The sequence below is a fragment of the Hyposmocoma kahamanoa genome, unplaced genomic scaffold (genome assembly GCF_003589595.1).
Source record: "Hyposmocoma kahamanoa isolate Upper Pololo Valley unplaced genomic scaffold, ASM358959v1 102, whole genome shotgun sequence".
NCBI classification, from domain to species: Eukaryota; Metazoa; Arthropoda; class Insecta; order Lepidoptera; family Cosmopterigidae; genus Hyposmocoma; species Hyposmocoma kahamanoa.
Genome location: NW_020653337.1, coordinates 6866411 through 6885781, shown reverse-complemented (window position 1 = coordinate 6885781; position 19371 = coordinate 6866411). Strand labels below are relative to the sequence as shown.

Here is a 19371-nt window from a genome sequence, read left to right as displayed (position 1 = left end):
AGGTACTTAACTAAATGTAAACAATCTCGAGATGTCTATTTAATGAAATATAATTTTATAAAATGATTTCCACTTACCTTCAAATACAAAATACGAATACTTAGCTTCATATCAAATTGCATGCCTATTTTTATGCCTATTGATTTGTAAAGCATATGTTTCAATAAAAAGATGTATCAAGATTGTTTACATTTACTTAAGTACCTAAACAAATGGACTATAAGTACACGAGTATATTCTCGTTAAATATTAAATAATACTTTCACTACATTCGAATACTAAGTAATACTTTATGGTAACATTCTATAATATTTAAATAATAAAAATTGCCACCGAAATTAGGAAGAGAAAACTAACCTGAAAACATCTTGTAATAGCATTAAATTTGACAAAATTGGCATCGCCCTAACCGGAGACTGCCTTGAGTGTCAAATCCATACGGTAAACCATGGACTGTCGACAAGACTGGAATTTCTCTTCTCTCGTATGTATAAGTGTTTGTGTGTTCAATAGAAAAATATTATATGATAAGGCAACACGGTTTTTTATTGTGGACAAAAATTAATAAATAATTATTATTTTTACTGTTATAGGCGTACTACGTACTTATTCATTCTCAAATTAGTCATAAATGCGAATGCAGTCATATACACAGTCAATTTATCAACTGATTGCAATGAACGTCGCGCAAAAAGGCAATTTTTATTTATACGGTTCCAGACCAGTTTCACTTGACCTACAGAACATGTAACAGTCACGTGGATTTGCGATCATATGACTAGGAAGTCAGGGACTAAAAAGGAAACAATTTAACCAGGACTTAGATCTTTATGCACTTGATGGTTTATTGCGAGTGTCGTGTTACTTGGGATAGGCAAAAGAAAAATACAAAAACGTTGAATTTCGATATTACGATAATAATTTGAAGAATTTCGATAATATGTTTTTAAGTAATCTATTTAAAAAATTAAGAAATTATAATCACTTGTGATCAAATATTACAAAAAATATCATATAAAAATATGTATAAATGTTTTATTGTAAAACTGACCCCGTATTTTTTCACAAAAAACAGGAAGCTTACCTACTTGTACCACCAAGCCGTAATGTGCGCATTACTGCGTTCCGGTTTAGAAGGGTATGGGAGCTGGTGGAATTACAGACACTTGGGACTTGTCAACTTATGTCTCAGGGTGACGGGCGCAGTGGCAGTGCCCATAAAAATCTTTGCGATTTAAACCTCTGAATGGCAACTCTGAACTGTAACCAGGTGCACACTTGTTCGTTCTGCCACTTAGTATCTAAGAAAAAAAAAGTAATAGGAAATCAAACTATTTTTTGGATCTTGTCACGGCTTATCACGGGATTTGTAAAGGGCGCGAAAAGTGAAAAAATACACGATTAAAAAATCATTTCCTACCCAAAAACTCGTTTAAATTTATGTGAAATTTTATAACAGTCCTGTTAAAGAATAAAATAGTTATTGACAAATTTCGTTCGTGGAATCTTTAAACCACTCTCGAGAAAATTTAATTCTGCAGCAGTGACCTTAATACATCAAGAGAAGGCTTTACTAATAAAACAAAAGTGTAAATCCGAAAAACTAGTTTCATTTCCTATGTGTAACAATCGCGAATGTTCTAGAAGTCTATGTGTTATAAGAAGTTTATTTGTAAGGCAATGGTTATAAGTCAATTTTTGATGAGTCAGTTCAAAACTGCCGGGTATACTAAAAAATCAATTTTACCTTCTCAATTTCTTTTTTTATGATTCTAAGTCATAGGACACGTGTCCATAACTGTTGCAGTGCCACTTAAAGCTTTAATTCGCTATGATTTAACGGCCACAGCGCCCGTCATCCTGAGACGTAAGTTGAAAAGTCCCATGTATTCATTGATATCCAACAACGTCTTACATTTAATAAAAACAGGAAAATAAACATAAAGCCCACTACAGGTTTCCACCCATAAGCTTCAGGCAAATCATACACGAGCATTAAACAAACGAACAATAAACAGTAATTCTTAACAACGTGCACTTCCATAAATGTAACAACCCAATACCTGTGCTAATCACAAACTATTCAATAAAATTAAATAGAATATCCGTGAGTTTACGCTTTAGCGCTTCAACATTACAACTGAATATACACCTCACCTCATGTACATCTAATGTATTAAATATGTTTTAAGCAGCTCCAAGATTTTTCAATAACTTGTCACAAGTCTTGGAGACACTTGGAGTAAGTAATGATTTTGGTATTGCAGCGTTTTAACACGTAGTTATGTTTTCATTAAATATTTTGAAATTTATAACAAAATGGATTTTTTTTACCACTATCATTACAGACACTGCGTGTCTCTAGGACGCGTGAAGGGATAAAGAGATTACACCCAAAAGGTTACTTAGCTACGATAAGTCATACTCGAGTCCCGTGGCTTGCCTCGTAGGAGACAGACATGTCTCACTTCTGATAGTAGAATAAAGTTTTGTGATGTTTTAGCATTGTAACTTTTCTTCATTTTACAAATGGTTTACAAAAGTGTTTACTTCAAAGACTATCCCTATAAATATTTGCAGTGCCATGACAATGAGAAAACTAAAAAGTAAGTTTTTTATATACATACATATAATTTGTTAAAGGTAAGTTTTAGACTCAAATGATAATAGAACAATTGCGATAGTCTTAAGAACTTTAACTTTCCATTGAAAACAAATCAATGAGATGGGAATAAAGAAGATGTTGCTTAAGTTCATCAACTTAAACAAAAGTTATGTCATCACAACTTGTTTCTATGAAACTTTATACTAAAGGTTATTTATTATACAGCTTCTGCGTACTTGGATGACAAAAAATCCGTAGTAGTGACCCATTTAGCTCTTGTAGGTATTCTCGATATATAAGATGTTTGAAATAAATTGTAAATGATAAATGTATAGTAGCGAATAGCTGCTGTCGCTCTTTTGTACATATTTTATAGTGTTAATAAGTTTTAGTTTTACATTTAAATTCTATATTTAAATGTGATTCTTTTTGGCGCCTTTTCTTTATTGTTTCTGTTTTTTGCTAATTGCATCATGTTAGTCTTGTAATGATAGTTCCTAGCTTATGTATGTAAAATAAATAAATAAAATACATAAAAATAAAAAAATGTTCTCTAACAAATTAATAAACTGATGTAACTACATTTATTTTGGTCTTGATCACTCTTTGCTAGCACCCACCCGAACCCATAGATACAGTCCGCTACATGTATATTTCTTAAAGTTTCTTGCTCATTCTTCTCGTGGGAATCTGCCTTACGAATGAGCAATAGAGTTTACTTAATATGAAGATTTCAAGTGTAATTTGCTTACCTATAAAATAAAGATGATATGATTTGATTTCATTTGACGCATGATCACATGTGTCTTTATACCAAGGGTACGATTTAACGTCGCACTGCTTAGCACAAGTATCTTCCCAGATAATGGTATAAGATTGGAAGCTATATCATAAGTAAATTTTGTAAATCTCAAAGAATTTTGCGTTTCCTCTCCACAAAAGGAATATAATTAATGCTCTTTTTTACGCATTACACAAAAATTCCTGTTCGTTTGTCTTTCTATAGGTTGTTATAAACATAATTAGACATAAATACGTACGGAGAAGGAACGTCAATTTTAAACCGACTTCAAAGAAGGAGGAGGTTCTCAATTCGACTTTTTTATGTATAGACGCATTTGGCAACTGATTTTGATGATTCTTTTTCTGTTGGAAAGATAGTACGATTATTTGATTTGATTGGAAAAATAAGTTCTGCGCTTATCAAACAAATAATGCAAGAATAAGTTTAAGTTTTTATTTTATAAAATCAAGTAACGAGACAAACAAGCCGTGCGCCTGATGGTAAGCGACACGCCTGTCCATAACTGTTGCAGTGCCATTCAGAACCTTAAATCGCAAAGATCTGAGGGGTATTGCCACGGTGCCGTCATCCTGATACATAATTTACAAGTCTCATGTGCCTATAATTTCTCCGGCACCCTTACCCTTCAAAACCGGAACACAGTAATGATCACGTTACTGCTTGACGGCAGAAATAGATAAGGTGGCAGTACTTACCTGGACAAACTCTTTCACTCTTTTTACTGCTACTAACGTCAGATTATGCTGTGATTGATTGATAGGCTAACTTGATTGAAGTTTATGTTTTTCAGTGTCCAAATTACTTAGTTTGCCAATTCGTATTTGATTTCGCACACTTGGTGTAAGAAGACCCTATCTGCAAAGTAACGTTTTTGCAGATGAGAGGTATAAAGTAGCGATGCGCGATTGTGAATGATTTCGTTATTCGACTCATTAGTAATCGCTAATCCTGTCATTCGAATGTCAAATTACCAAAGTGACAAATCACCTACTAATTTTTATTAATTAGTAGTACCATTCAATACATTCCATTTAGCATCTCTGCTCGTGATCACTTAGCCCTCTCTGACATAATGGTAAATACAGTAAATATAACGGGGACAAAGATATTTTAATATGGATATGATGAATGAAGTGTTCTGATGTAATGATCATTCGGCTCGTGCACCCGACCGAATGGCATTGGCATTCGGTGTTGGATTCGACTTTGGCGAATAATTTGCTCATTCGAATGATTAATATTAGTAACATTCAAAGTCGCACATCGCTAGCTTAAAGTTTCTACGAACAATTGTCTACAACGTATTTATGTTTATGAGTCTATACAACCTCAAATGGCTTTGATTGATTCCGTATAACAGTGTAAGTGTTCAATCAATCACGTTGGAAAAAATATATAGTAAAATTGAGGATGTACACTATTACTACACGTGTGAAAACACGATGCCTAAAAATTTTTGAGATAGAAAAAATACACAAACTTACCTCGAAATTTTACAACAAAACTGCTGTATTCAGTAGATACTTTACTAATGATTTTGTTTTTATATCAACTGAACTAAATAGAACACGTATAGTATTCGATATATATTTTTCAAACGGCTTTAGTTTCGTTAGTAAAAAAATTAATTCTTATCCATGCCTCTCGACCCAAACGAAATTAACCGTATTAGTATGGGAAATATTTTAATTCGAACTGAGTTAGTACAGACTCATTAATAGGAGAGTTACACAATTTCACATAATATACACAATTTGTTTTATTTTATATTAATATTTTTAATTCTTTCATGTGATAAAAGCATTTTTTCCGTATGATCGCATATGGCTTTATACATATAATATATATAACTAAGAGAACGAATATTTTTAATATTTCGTATTCAATTCCTTGATATACACAATAGAACCAGTAAGGCGTGTTTGTTATGAGAAATTCAGAGTCTAAGAATAGAATTTATTACGGATGGGTGAAATGTGGAGATTATTTTTTTGGAGAGACCATTGACGTGGTCGTGAGAAAGAGCTTGTTTACTTGTTATTTCAGATCATTTTTACACACTTTTGACTTACATTAAAAATAGTGATAGACATAACATTGACACGGGGAATAAAAATAAATGGCTATTCTTGACAGTTGCCTTCACAAAGTCAGAAATTCATTTAAGGAACAATGTATTCGTATAAACTTCTATAATAAGATTCTGATTGATATTTAGCAACAAAAACTTTATACTAAAGGTATATACTGCAATAAGCTTAGTACAGCTTATTTTAGTATTTTTAGTAATTATACAGCTTCAGCGTATTTGGATAACAAGAATCAGTGGTAGTGGCCCGTAGCCCTTTTTTCCTGTTTTTATAAAAATGTAAGTGCACATTTAACCTCCCTGTCACCTGACGGAAAGTGACGATGAGGTCGATGATGGAGCATGTAGTCTAGCAGGTAGTCTCAGTCTAGAAAGTGTTTGAAATAAATATTGTAAATATTAAATGTATATTTAAAAGAGCAACCCTTAGAGTTTCTTGCTCATTCGTCTCTGAGGACTCTGCCTTACGAATGAGCACTAGAGTCTAATTAATATGACGATTTCGTATCAAATTTGCTTACCTATGAAATAAAGATGATATGAATGGATTTCATTTGACGTATGATCACATGTACAAGTATCTTCCCAGATAATGGTATAAGATCGGAAGCTCTATCATAACTAAATATTAGTAAATATTAGTTCCCTCTCCAGAAAAGGAATACAATTAATGCTCTTTTTTACGCATTACACAAAAATGCCTGTGCGTTTGTCTTTCTATAGGTTGTTATAAACATAATTAGACATAAATTCGTACGGAGAAAGAACGTCAATTTTAAACCGACTTCAAAGAAGGAGGAGGTTCTCAATTCGACTTTTTTATATAGCATTTGGCAACCGATTTTGATGATTCTTTTTCTGTTGTAAAGAGGGCTGAATATTGGTCCCATTTAAACTTGAAGAAAATATTCCATCTCTAAGGGTGGCAAACTAAGAGACGAATCAGATTTCGTGCATTTTTCACTAACCTATTTCTATAAAACTTGGCAAATAGATATAATTCCAATAAAAAAGGCGACAAGCATACATTTGAGGTCGGTGTTTTTAATAAAAACAAGTTATAATTACGTTTCGTCAATCAATTACCTTTTTTTTTTTGCATATTCAGAAATAAACTGGCCGTTCTTGTCAGTCGACTTTAGTGTTTCGTAAAGACACAATTTCATTTAAGCACAATGTATTTATGTTCTAATAATAACATTCCCGTAGATATTCAGAATTTCCCTTTACGAGGTCGTGGAAACAAAAAGTTTATATAACTAAAGGTTATTATTACACAGCTTCTGCGTACTTGATTTGCAAAAGTACATAGCAGCGATCCGTTTAACTTTTACAGTTTGTTTCGAATAACGATGCTCGAGATAAATATTGTACATTAAAAAAAAATTGTAAAATGTTTCTCGCTTATTCTTCTCAGAAAAATTTGCCTTGCCTTTATTACAAGTGTAATTAATTACTTATAAAATAAAGCTTATCGGTATTCTACAGGTTATACCACAGGGAGTGTGCGATGGAATTGCATTATTTGATTCCTCCTTCCCCTTTCCATCATCGGGGGACTAGACGTTGGCTGGGGTTCCACCCCTATGTTGTGGATATTCCCGGGATTCACACGAAGCGTTCCGCTTCCACATTTTTTTGGCAATCGGCTATGGAGTGCAATTCCCAGCCTGCAGGCTTGTTCCCCGAACGCTAGAACTTGGACCTTTTCAAGGCGAAAGTGAATAGGCGTTATTTAGGTTTGCATACTACATCCTCGACCTCATCGTCACTTTTCATCACGTGAGATGGAGGTCAAATGCGCACTTATTTTTTATTATTTAAACGAGAGAGATCTCGTTTATTATTCAAAACAAAAGTAATTGATAGAGATTCTGAAGTTTAACCTCTTGCTGAAAACTTTTTACTGGGATTATGCGGCGTCTATATACACAACATTATGAGCTATTACTTAAGTGCCCATACGACCTCAGTTCGAATTCAAATTTTTCCGTTCTAATTTTGTTCTTAAGGGCACTGCCACTGCGCCCGTCAGCCAGACAATAAAAAGACAATTACCATGTGCCTGTAATTTCACCAGCACCCTTACCCTTCCAAACCGGCACGCAGTAATGCTCACGTTACTGCTTGGCGGCAGAAATAGATAAGGTGGCAGTACTTCCCTGGATGAACTCTTTCACATGGAGCTCTAGTGCTACTAAAATACGTCACTGTATATGTGAAATTAGTAAAATTCAAATTACTTCGTTAAGTAATATCTCTTCATATCAATGTCAGATAACAGATACAAAAGCGTACCCATTTGACAAATAGAACTGTTTAAAAACAATATGAAATATCAAATACGACGCCACTCAAAATGCTCTTACTCCTGATTGGCTAAAATTTTACTGGTACTTGGCCAATCACGGAGTCTTCTATTCTATCTCTTTGGTATTTAGTTTTGTAGCGTTTGTTTGGCTTTCATTTAAATATTAGTTGTGTTTCGTTATTTTAATTTCTCGTAGAAAAAGTGTTATTGTAATCATTACATAATTAGGTCTTAAAATCTCGTAACTGTTACTTAACCCACTCGGCAAGGCCTTGTGGCCTAAACACGATACTCGACTTTAAGAACCCTCATTAAGCAACGGTTGCACAATATATTTCATCATTTTTTCTATGAAGATTTTAGGACAAGACCTTTAGGCCTATTTAACCAATCAGAAGGCAGTATAATGTTTGCGTAGCGTCCTTATTGATCTTTTCATGAACAAAAACAGGACGTTCTTTTTTTGAAGCTCGTTATGTTAGTTAAGTTATGTTATGTGTATAGTTTTTAAATATTCATTATAGTCCTTTCAGATGTTTTTTTAAATATAGAAAACTTTAAAATTTTCTAGAAATTTTTCAGCTCAGTGGCTAGTCCCATCGACAATAGAATTTTGATTCAGAACTAAAAAGAGCGCCTGTATGGTGTGGTTTTATAATTGACAAACTAAAGTACAGGAGTAGAAAAAATAATATTTGAATTTATTGAAAATTCAAGGGTAATGGAGCTTCAAGGTAAAAGCAAAATATCATATCCGCACAAAGCGTGTTCATCAAGAGATGGTTGCGATGAAAATTAAGACACTATTTATCTCGTAATGGGTAAGCAGCAATTTCCTCAAGGCTAAAATAGCGCTAACAAGGGAATTACTACGCTTAACTCACGTGCATAAGAACGTATACCTATACGTACGACCTCAGTAACCCAACTCTGGATAAGGCGATCACCAGGTTCACCTATTTGGAAAATAAACTTTTCTAAATTGTTTCGGGTGATGCCATCGGACATTCGATAGTAACTCCATAGTTCTGGGACCCTTAGTCCTGTACAGGACTGTCAAGGCATTATCATACAAATTCTCTATTGCTCAAGGAAAAGACATTAAAAACACTTGGTATATGTAGGACATATGCAAGGTTGAATTTATCTCTAGTAGAGATCTCTTCTAGATAACCTTGAGGAAAAAAGTCTACGGGACTGACTATTGTACAATAAATTTATTAAAATTTAAATGTAAGTATGTAGAATTTGCCGCAGGGACATGGTCAAATAGGCGATGTGATATTTGTCCATACGTAATACTTTAATTTGAAGTCGTTAATGTAATGCAATCTGCATAAGAAGTTTATATAAACCTCTAGGGGTGTATGTAAATAGATATACTTTTTTTATTATAATAAAAATAAGGGCCCATTTTTTTATATTAAGTAGGCAACAAACAAGCATACAGCTCTTCTGATAGAATGCTGTCACCGTCGCCTATGAACGCTTGGAACACTAGGGGCATTACGAGCGCCTTGCCAACCTTTTAGGACCCTTCTCAAACCCCTTTTAAAGAACTCCATTCTGTATTCCTGCGGGAAAACTGCGTCAAGGAGTTCATAGATTTTAAACATCCAAGTCACATAGAATTTGTATAAAGCTTATGTTTTCATTTGACGTGGAGGACAGGATACGTCTCTACCCCCGCGACCCTCCTCCCCGCGTGTCACCACACGGACCCGCTCGATGCGGACCAAGATGAACCCGCCCATCACGCCCTCCTCCTCGGGTCAACCTAGCACCATGGGCCGGCCGGTTCCTCTTAGCTTCATCGTGGGATGAAATCGACCACGGCTGCTGAGCCCCAATTATAGAAAGGAGTAGGCTAAATTAAATCACACAATGTGCGAGTAAAATAAAATAAAATGTTATACAATTTAAAAATATCACAGATGAAAACGGCTTCAGAAGAGCCAAACGGATCACTATAATAAATAGATTTTAATCATCCAAGTCACACAGAAGTTGAATAAAGTTTATGTTTCGTGATTTTTTAAACCAAACTGCGTGCCAACAGGAATCTTATTATAACTTATGCGTTGCGCCTTAAATGAATTTGTGACTGTGAAGACCACTGTCAAGAACAGACAGACTATTTTGTTCTTCATAACATGTCTGGCACTAGTTTTTCAATGTGCGTAGAAACTTTTCAAATTAAATTCCACATTCAACATTCCTCCTTCCGTCGGCTAAAAAGTCTGGAAAACTCCATCCTTATGTCATTGATTTACCACGCACACGCAGGAAGCGTTTTGCTTCAAAGGAATGAAACACACGGCTGCACAGTATTTTGTAGACCCCAATTTCGTTACATTTTTTTTGACGACACTAATTGCCAGGTCTCAAACTAGGGCATTCCCTAAGTTATAAGTACCAGAGCAACAAAATTCACACTTGTGTACTAGAAGAACACCCAGACCAGAATCAATTTAGAAAAGTCTATTTACCAATTTGTCCTTTAGTAGCAGTAGAACGCCTTGTGAGAGAGTTCGTCCAGAGAAGTACTACCTGTTTCTGCCGCCAAGCAGTAATGTGAGCATTACTGCGTTCCGGTTTTGAAGATTAAGGGTGCTGGTGAAATAAGTCTCAGGGTCACGAACGCAAGGGCAAAGCTCCTCAGATCTTTGCAATTTAAAGCTCTGCTGGCACTGCAACTGTTATGGGTAGGCGTGTCACTTACCACCAGGCGCACGACTTGTTCGTCTCGTCGATTGGTATTATAGAAAAGATCAAAAAGTTCAATGCAGAACACTGGTGTGATTTATCATGTACAAGGAAGCTTAGTTCTATTTTTAACCGACTTCAAAAAAGAGGAGGTTCTCAATTCGTCTGTATTTTTTGTGTATGTTACGCGGTTACTCCGACATTTATGAACCGATTTCGATGATTCTTTTTATTGGAAAGGAGGTACCTCAATAGTGGTTCCATTTGAAGAAAATATACCACCTCTAAGTGTAGCAAATTAAGGGATGAACCCGGTGTATTAAATTTTACCCACTTTCCGTTAACCAATACCAATGAAACTTGGCACATAGACGTAACTCCATTGAAAGTAAAACACAGAGAAATCGGATAAAAAACTTTTCAAGTCGGTTTTTTTAATAAAAAAGTTATAAATATACATTAAAAAACATGCTCTTATTCTTAATATAAGTTACATTTTCGTAACATAAATGTAAGGATGTAAATTTCTTATAAATTAACTCCCAGCGACACCCTAGGGCTCAGTTTGTAAATTGCTTTAGTGCTATTAAACTAACCCTAACTATAAAAACTAAGCCCTCCCAGGAAACATTAAAATAAATAAAATTATTGTTCTTTATTTATTATTTATCTACTTATAACAACTTAGCCTTACATAACACTGTATTCATGTATTATGTAGATAAAAAGGTATCTCTTGTAGAGGAGTCTCAGCTTCACCTGTCAGACCCAACCCATTTGGTGGAACTCGCAACTTTTTGTGCAAACAACAGCCATAGATAAGATAAAGGTATAATCATATTCTCATGACGGGTCGAACAAGTCGTGCGCTTGGTGATCAGCGACACGCCTTTCCATAACAGTTGCATAACAGGGCCGCTCTGAGCTTTTAATCGCAAATATTTGAGGCTACCACTGCACCCGCCGCCCTGAGACATAAGTTGAACTTCGATACATCTAATGAACATTACAACAACATAATTTTTGGATCTGTCCTGTTTTTATACTGCATTTTGTTTCTTAATTTCTTTTTTTTAATCGGGGAACATAATATAAAATAAAATAAGTAAATAATATGACTGTTTACAAAAAAACGACAGAAAATGAACAAAACATAAAAAAAAACTTTATTTCTAACAAAATTGCATACAAGGTTGAGACCTTCTTTTAAGTATGAAAATATTTGTATCATGAGGTCTTGCTCCTCTATAACTAGCACATAATTACTGTAAAACAAAGTAAAATAAAAGTAATATTTACAAAACTGATTTTCTTAACTATAATAAAAATATACTGAAAGATGTGTATATGTGTGTTTGTGTGTGTGTGGGTGTGCGTGAGTGTGTGTGAGTGTGTATGGATGTGTGTGTATGTTTGTTTGTTTAAAATATAAAAAAAAAATCAAAAATCATTTATTCTCAGACAACTACAGTCCATATTTTACAGTTATAATATTAGCTTAGATAATTCAATAGGTTTACACACATTAAAATAAACAAAAGGCAACTTAAAAACATAGAATAATTAAACAAATTAAATTAAATATCAAATAAATCATCGACATGGTTTTAAATGCAGTTTCATGCAATGTAGCATGATCGGGCAATCCACTCTACCAGCCACAACGCGCAGAATCTCATTCGTGCAACGGATACGATTTATTAATGAGGCAGCTCTCTTTTTCTAAGGATATCATGGAAACCATCCGTGTGGGCAACCGCGAACATGCCTGATGCGCTGCAGTACCGTGGCAAACCCAATAAAACCCTGAACGCGTTGTTGTACTGAACGCGCAGGGCGTTGATTGTCTTCTGCGTAAAGTTGACCCACAGATTACACGTATAGAAGCATTGGCAGAATGCCTTGAAAAGTGTCACCTTCACGGGTACTGTGCAACGTACGAACCGCGCGCCAACATATTGCTTCTAATAGCCAACGCCGGTCGCTCTCTCTCTATGTCCTCATTATCCGTGAGATCCTCCGACACCCAGTGGCCAAGATATTTAAATCGCGTAACTCTATTTAACGCAACACCGTAAAGTTGGCGTAATGTTCATTGGATGTACCTATCGAAATGTTGCTAATGTAATTTCACTAGCACCGTTACCCTTCAAAACCATTGCCAATGCTCGCATTATTGCTTGGCGGCAGAAAAGGTAAGGTGGCAGTACTTCCCTGGATGAACTTTTTCACAGGGAACTCTACTGCTGCTCCTTTTTGTGAATGCTCCCGATGCGAACGCTCCTTTATAGATTTTATCTATACACGGTGAAAGATGAAAGGATCACTCGTTTTATCATTTCACTTAACTAACTTAGTGATTTGATCAAATCCCACACACAACCGTTCTTGAATAGGAAGCGCGCATGCGTGGTCACAAGCGTCGTAAGGTATACATATACCTTTACGGTTTGACACAAAAGTCAATTGTCGTAGGGTTCCATCAATCTAAACGTGTAGCGTTGTCCGATCCTAAGCGATGCGATTTAATATCTTTCCTTCCTATCCTATCTATAGACTTATAAAACTTTTTTGATCGACTCAATCCCATCCTGTATCAACAAGTTTGATGGAACCCTCATGCGGTAAATATGTGAACAATTATATTATTGATAATAATATAATGTAGATTTTTATTTATTCATTAAAAATGTTGGCACTCTATTTAGTTTCCTCGGCCTCAAAGGTTGTCTGGAAGAGATTGCTCTTAGCGGTAAGGCCGGTTTTGGTTTCATTAGTTCTAAAATGTGTACGTACCGTTTTTGCTTTTCTGTGTAAGCAATAAAGTGTATCTAAACTACCTATCTATAGATTTAGTACGCAGCAAAAACAATACGAGGAGGCTACACCAACGGTAGGGTGGCTTTTAAATAAAAAACAATAGGTTTCGAATTTAAATTTTAAAATCTACTTTTTTATTTTCATTAGAATTTTTACGTGAAGAAAATTTACGATAACATTTTCACCCACATCCCAGATACCTTTGTTTGAAGTAATTATAAATTGTGAGTTCACAGGTTTACGTTCTTAACTGCCGGAGAAAATAAGCAAATGTAAATGAAAACATTTCGCAACCCACTTTATTTGAATCTCATTAAATTTAACCTTTGTTTTCTTAAACAAGTACAGTCGCTACAAAGAGCGATTAAGTGTGATTAGCGAGTAAGAAATACGTAGATGAAATAATAAAATGAATCTAATTATTCATGCAAATATTTAATTTAGAAAAAATTCATTCGATCCGGCTGGATTAGAACCAACGTCTTCTAGCAAACCCTGCCAGATGCTATGTCAACAATGAACCAGTGGTCCTTACAAATTTTTCTGTGTGCTTGTTGCAAATCTTTGTTTTGGTTTTTTAACGACTTTTTTGACGTAGCGCCATCTGTGAGAAATATATTTCTTCACTCAGCCACGTACCTTTACAGCCATCAGCAGTTGACTGAAAATGTCGCTTTAATAATTGTAATTAAGACTGAATCTATTTTTATCAATAGAAAGATCGAACACACATCCGTGCTGCACCGTAGCATTGCTCTTTACCAACTGAGCGGGTTCAGTTACCAAGTAGTCGAAATTCTCATGTGTTTTTGATATAGATCTTTGTACTGGCTTTCGGTATTCGCCGCCGCTAACGACATCTAGTGAAAGATTTTTGAATAACCTTCTCACCGCTACCTAACAAGTGGAGTTATTTTAAGTTTAATCTGTTGAAAGAGTTATAAGAGCCCTCGACTTTTCAATATTTTTAATTTTTTTTTTAACATTTAATAGACACACGCTTGGCCACAATCTCACCTGATGTTAAGCGACGATGTGACCGACGATGAGACGCGATAACCTAAAAAATACGTCTTCACTCTTGCCTTGAACAGCCCCAAATTGTACTTTTCGGGAAATACAGGTTTACAGATGCAGAGCATTCCATTCCTTTGTCGTACGCATCAGAAAGGAGGAAGCAAAGCGCTTAGTGCGAATAGGTGGAATATCAACGACATAAGAATGGAGTGCTCCGGACCTTCTAGTCGACCGAAGGAGGAACGGTGAGGGTGGAACTAAATTTTAAAATTATAACATACATAGCGTATAATAAGTAAAAAATGCATAAAACGGTGTCGCATAAAGACTTCAAAATTCTAATGAAAATAAAAAAAATAGATTTTAAAATTTAAATTCTAAATTCAAAACCTATTGGAAATGAAACTATTTTTCCGGATTTCAATCGCGTATATTTGTTTTTTCAAACAAACCGACGTTTCGGGCCCTCTACAGGTCCCATGGTGACCATGGGACCTGTAAAATTTCATAAATTTGTTGACAAAATTAAATACAAAATCTGTAAAGGGCCCGAAACGTCGGTTTGTTTGAAAAAACAAATATACGCGATTTAAATCCGGAAAAATAGTTTCATTTCCTATGTGTAACAATCGCGAAAACCTAAGAACTCAAAACCTATTGTTTTTTATTTAAAAGCCAACCTCTCGTTGGTGTAGCCTCCTCGTATTGTTTTTGCCGCGTAATAAATCTATAGATAAATAGTTCGGATATACTTTATTGCTTACACACAAAAGCAAAAACGGTACGTACACATTTTAGAACTAACGAGAGCAAAACCGGCTTTACCGCTAAGAGCAATCTGTTCCAGACAACCTTTGAGACAGACGAAACTAAATAGAGTGCAACGGTAAAATTTTAAATGAATAAATAAAAACCTACAATATATTATTATCAATAATATAATTGTTCACATATTTACCGCATAAGGGTTCCATCAAACTAGTTGATACAGAATGGGATTAAGCCGATCAAAAAAGTTTTATAGGTCTATAGATAGGACAGGAAGGAAAGATATCAAATCGTATCGCCTCGGCTCGGGCAACGCAACTTGACTTTTGTGTCAAACCGTAATCAATTTCTTTACTGCCAATCAGGGGTTCAATTCTATGCGATGCCGATAGAGGTGCGGTCTTGCTTAAATTTTTCATTACCACACCAAAAGGACCTTGTGGGGTGAACCTTCAGGATCAAAGAATATTATATCGATATTAATTAAATTTATAAATTGCTTAAAATTAAATGCCAAAGGTCACGAAATGCTATACTATATAATGAAAACTACAACACGATGAAATAAACCTAATCCTGGCGTTGAGAATGAATATATTTTTTTGCATCTAATTCGCGTGTATTTGTATTTTCAAACAAAATAATCTGACTGAGCCAAACGCGACTATGGGACCTGTAAAGAGCCGGAAACGTTGGTTTATTTGAAGAAGCATATATAGGTACGCGATTTAAACCTGAAAAAAATAGTTTCACGCACAATGAGTAACATTCGCGAAAGCTTAAGAACTCGATATTTCATTCTAGCAACTTTCAAATTATCTGTAGTGTTTTTTTTTTACACTGGTTTGCTACGTAAGGTGTGACTATGGCTTAACTCACACTGGCGCAGAGTCGAAGCGTCGCGACGTGTCATGTTTTTCGCCGATAGAATATTCATCTCTATTTTCCCATTATTAAGGTACAAATTTGTGTTATGCAAATATGGTAACGCTTTGAGGTCTCGCTCGTCGCCGCGCGTTACTTGGGCACAGTGAGGCGTCAGACGCCGACCACACTGTGATCCGGGCGCACTAATCTGCGCCAGTATCAGTTGAGCCACAAGAACGCTAGTCGTTTCCGTCCCATAATGTGAAACTACTCACAGAACACAAACTCCGACTCTATTCAAAAAATTCGGAACCGTAATTGTAAACCTTTGAGTAAAGGGGGTCAACAATATATGGCGTGAATATACATATTCATAATGGCAGAAATTTCAAATTAATTTGAAACCACTAAGCGCGAGATTTTCAAATTTTAATAGCTAGCAATAAAACCTACTTAAAATATTGGTAACAACTCAAAACACAACAACTAAAAATTGGTAACGGTCTTATAAAGAAATTTCTTCTTCTTTTAGTATCGGAGGATATCACTAAATAGAGAACACATGACGTATTTTTCCAACCAAATTCGAGCCTCATTTAAATTAAAACGTAAAAGCTAAACGAATAGAGCGTATTTTGCCATGACAGTTAGACGCACGCGATCGTTGCTCGGCTTAAATTTGAATGAAACCCCTTTATGACAAAAAATAAATCGTTGAAATCAGTTTACAAATGTCAGAGCAATCGCGTAACATATATACAAAACACAAAAAATACATTCGAATTGAGAACCTCCTCTTTTAAAACAATATGCGCGACTTCTAGATCAGAAAAAAAACTTCTAGATCAAAAAAAGAAAACTAAGAAGTAAAACAATAGTATAATTATAATTATTAATACAAAAATGGAACACTCAGAAAAAACACTCAGAAAAAATTCCTTCGATCCGGTCGTATTCGAACCGACGTCTTCTTGCATACCGTGACAGACGCTATACCAACTAAGCCACGGAACGAACCAACGGACCTCACGAATTTCTCTATGTGCTTGCGTCGTGTCTTTGTACTTGGTCTTTCAACGACTTTTTAGTCGTAGCGCCATCTATGAGAAATCTATGGTAGATTTATCACCCAGTTAGTACCTTTACAGCTACCAGTCCTGGCGAGAGATGTCGCTATTCACTGTATTAATTAAATTTTTATTGAATTGATATTCAATTCTTTTTTTGAAATTACTCCACTAGTTTGTTATAATTATTAATACAAAGATCGAACACTCACAAAAAATTCCTTCGATCCGGTCGGATTCGTATTAATAATTATAACAAACTAGTGGAGTAATTTCACAAAAAATAATTGAATATCAATTCAATAAAAATTTAATTAATAGTATAATTAGTTGTTGAGTGCTTTAAAAAACTTATTACAATAAACTCTAAAGTATTGTACTTAAATCCCAATATATGTGCTTAATGTGTGTGCTTTATATGAAGAGATTTATTATGCATTTCATGTCCGATTTATTTATGTATTTGAACATAAACGAGCCATTTCACTGTTTTATGAGTACGTTTATAATGGTCTATTATTGCTTTAAGCCCTGAAGACTTAGCCGGCCAAAGTGATTCTTAGTATCGTAACACTATTCTGAAAAAAGATACCTATCTCTGGCGTCGTAATTCTTCCAATACGAGTACTTTTGACCCGAATACGTCAAACCAAATGGAAGATATCTGATAATGTCAGCAAAAATGATACATTTCGAACACCAGACCCCATAATATTAATCTTTACAGAGCGACCGATTTTTACACGTTACCATACCAAATTCATCAACGTCACCAATGCCATCCACGTCACAGTCAAGACAAATTTTGTATATAGCATATTGAGACCGAGAGAAATAAACATTGACGTCATGAATTTTTGGCCAAGGTACGTCACTGCCGCGCACACACTCTTTGCTTATGGTCACAAAACTTCAAATATCTGTGATTTTTTACTTAGACTGATCATCCCATAATTAATATACTTTATTCTTTACCCTCAGACCGTGGAAGATGGAGACAAGAGCTGACGATGACGAGGCACCGACTGATCCGGCTGCTAGGAAGCAAATGCACCATGACTACACTGAACAAGACTTTGCAGGTACTAAGGACCTTAACACTTGAATCATTGACACGCTCAATCAACATTAAAACCTTGCTAACAAGAGCGTGTTGCATAAACCTTTATTTGAAAAGTACGAAAGAACAGCCTTAATAAAGTTTATTTTATATACACAGACGGAAAACTTGACATAGAACATTGCATAGTGAAGCGTTAAAGGTACTGGACGTTTGTGCAATTAAGCTTAAGAAAATAAGTTGCTTCTGGAAGGCTGCGCAATCACAAGAGATTAAATATAAATTAGCGTCTTTGGCATTAACTAAGGCTTTTGAATTACTGTACCATCTATAAAGCTTGCCATCGTGGTGAAATTATTTGCCCAGGGTTCGCCAGACGTACAGGAAAGGAATGGTACGTCGTGCGGAGAGACTCACTCCTTTCATGCACCCCTATCTTGCACTGTACCACAGGACCATAATAATAGCGTATAAATAATATAATAATAAATAAATAATATAGATATAAATAATTTAAAGTGATAAATAAGACAACCATTCAGTCAGTTGTTTAGTTACATTCGTTCCACATGAACACGTTATACTTATTTTCTTTTCCCGACTCTCGTAAAATAAAAATTTGCTTCAACTCGCTCGAGAATACGGAAACTTTGTTATTTCTCTCCATAAAAAGTCTCATTCTTCTAGTGTTCCGTTAAAAGCTATGGATAAACTTTGGATATTATACGTTTTTCATAGAATAATAGGCTCTCATGGTAAGACACAATTTCATTCACAAAATGTTAGTAACAAAATCACTTTGTTTCATAGAGATTTTGCCACCCATCTAAGCTAACTTAAAATGGTCCCCGTTTTTTGTTGCACCTTTGAAAGAAACCTGTTGTAAATTCTAAATTGGCAGGGTGTCGACGATGTGTCTCACCTAATTGGCGTTTCTCTTGAAAGTAGGTCAGGAGAGTTACTAGGTGAGAACTGCGGAAATCGCAGCCATATATGTGTATTTATAATGTGTATATGTAGCAAACTTGACGTGAGGTTCTCTCAGATAGGGGGATAAAAATCGTTCTTTCTTTTGTTGACGACTTAGTGGATTACTTAACGGTGTAACATTTCAATTTGATTACTACAATGTAACAAATTTTCAGAAAGATTAGGTTTCTAGTTTGGGTGTATTGGTTTCTGCATAATTGAACAACAAGTATGTAGAAAAATGTAGCTATACATGAAACTTTGCTTTTGTGGCCGTTACTATGGTA

At 35.1% G+C, this 19371-nt stretch overlaps 1 protein-coding gene across 5 annotated transcripts in view; it reads left to right on the top strand.

The window, feature by feature from the left end:
• LOC113231694 (sodium bicarbonate cotransporter 3) overlaps positions 1-19371 on the top strand; it is a 111535-nt gene that overhangs the window by 65269 nt on the left and 26895 nt on the right. For all 5 annotated transcript variants that reach the window (XM_026466171.1, XM_026466198.1, XM_026466189.1 and 2 more), the window contains exon 2: positions 18037-18137. In XM_026466171.1, the coding sequence (XP_026321956.1) occupies positions 18047-18137 (91 nt within the window). In that variant the 5' untranslated portion in view covers positions 18037-18046. The remainder of the gene's footprint in view (positions 1-18036; positions 18138-19371) is intronic.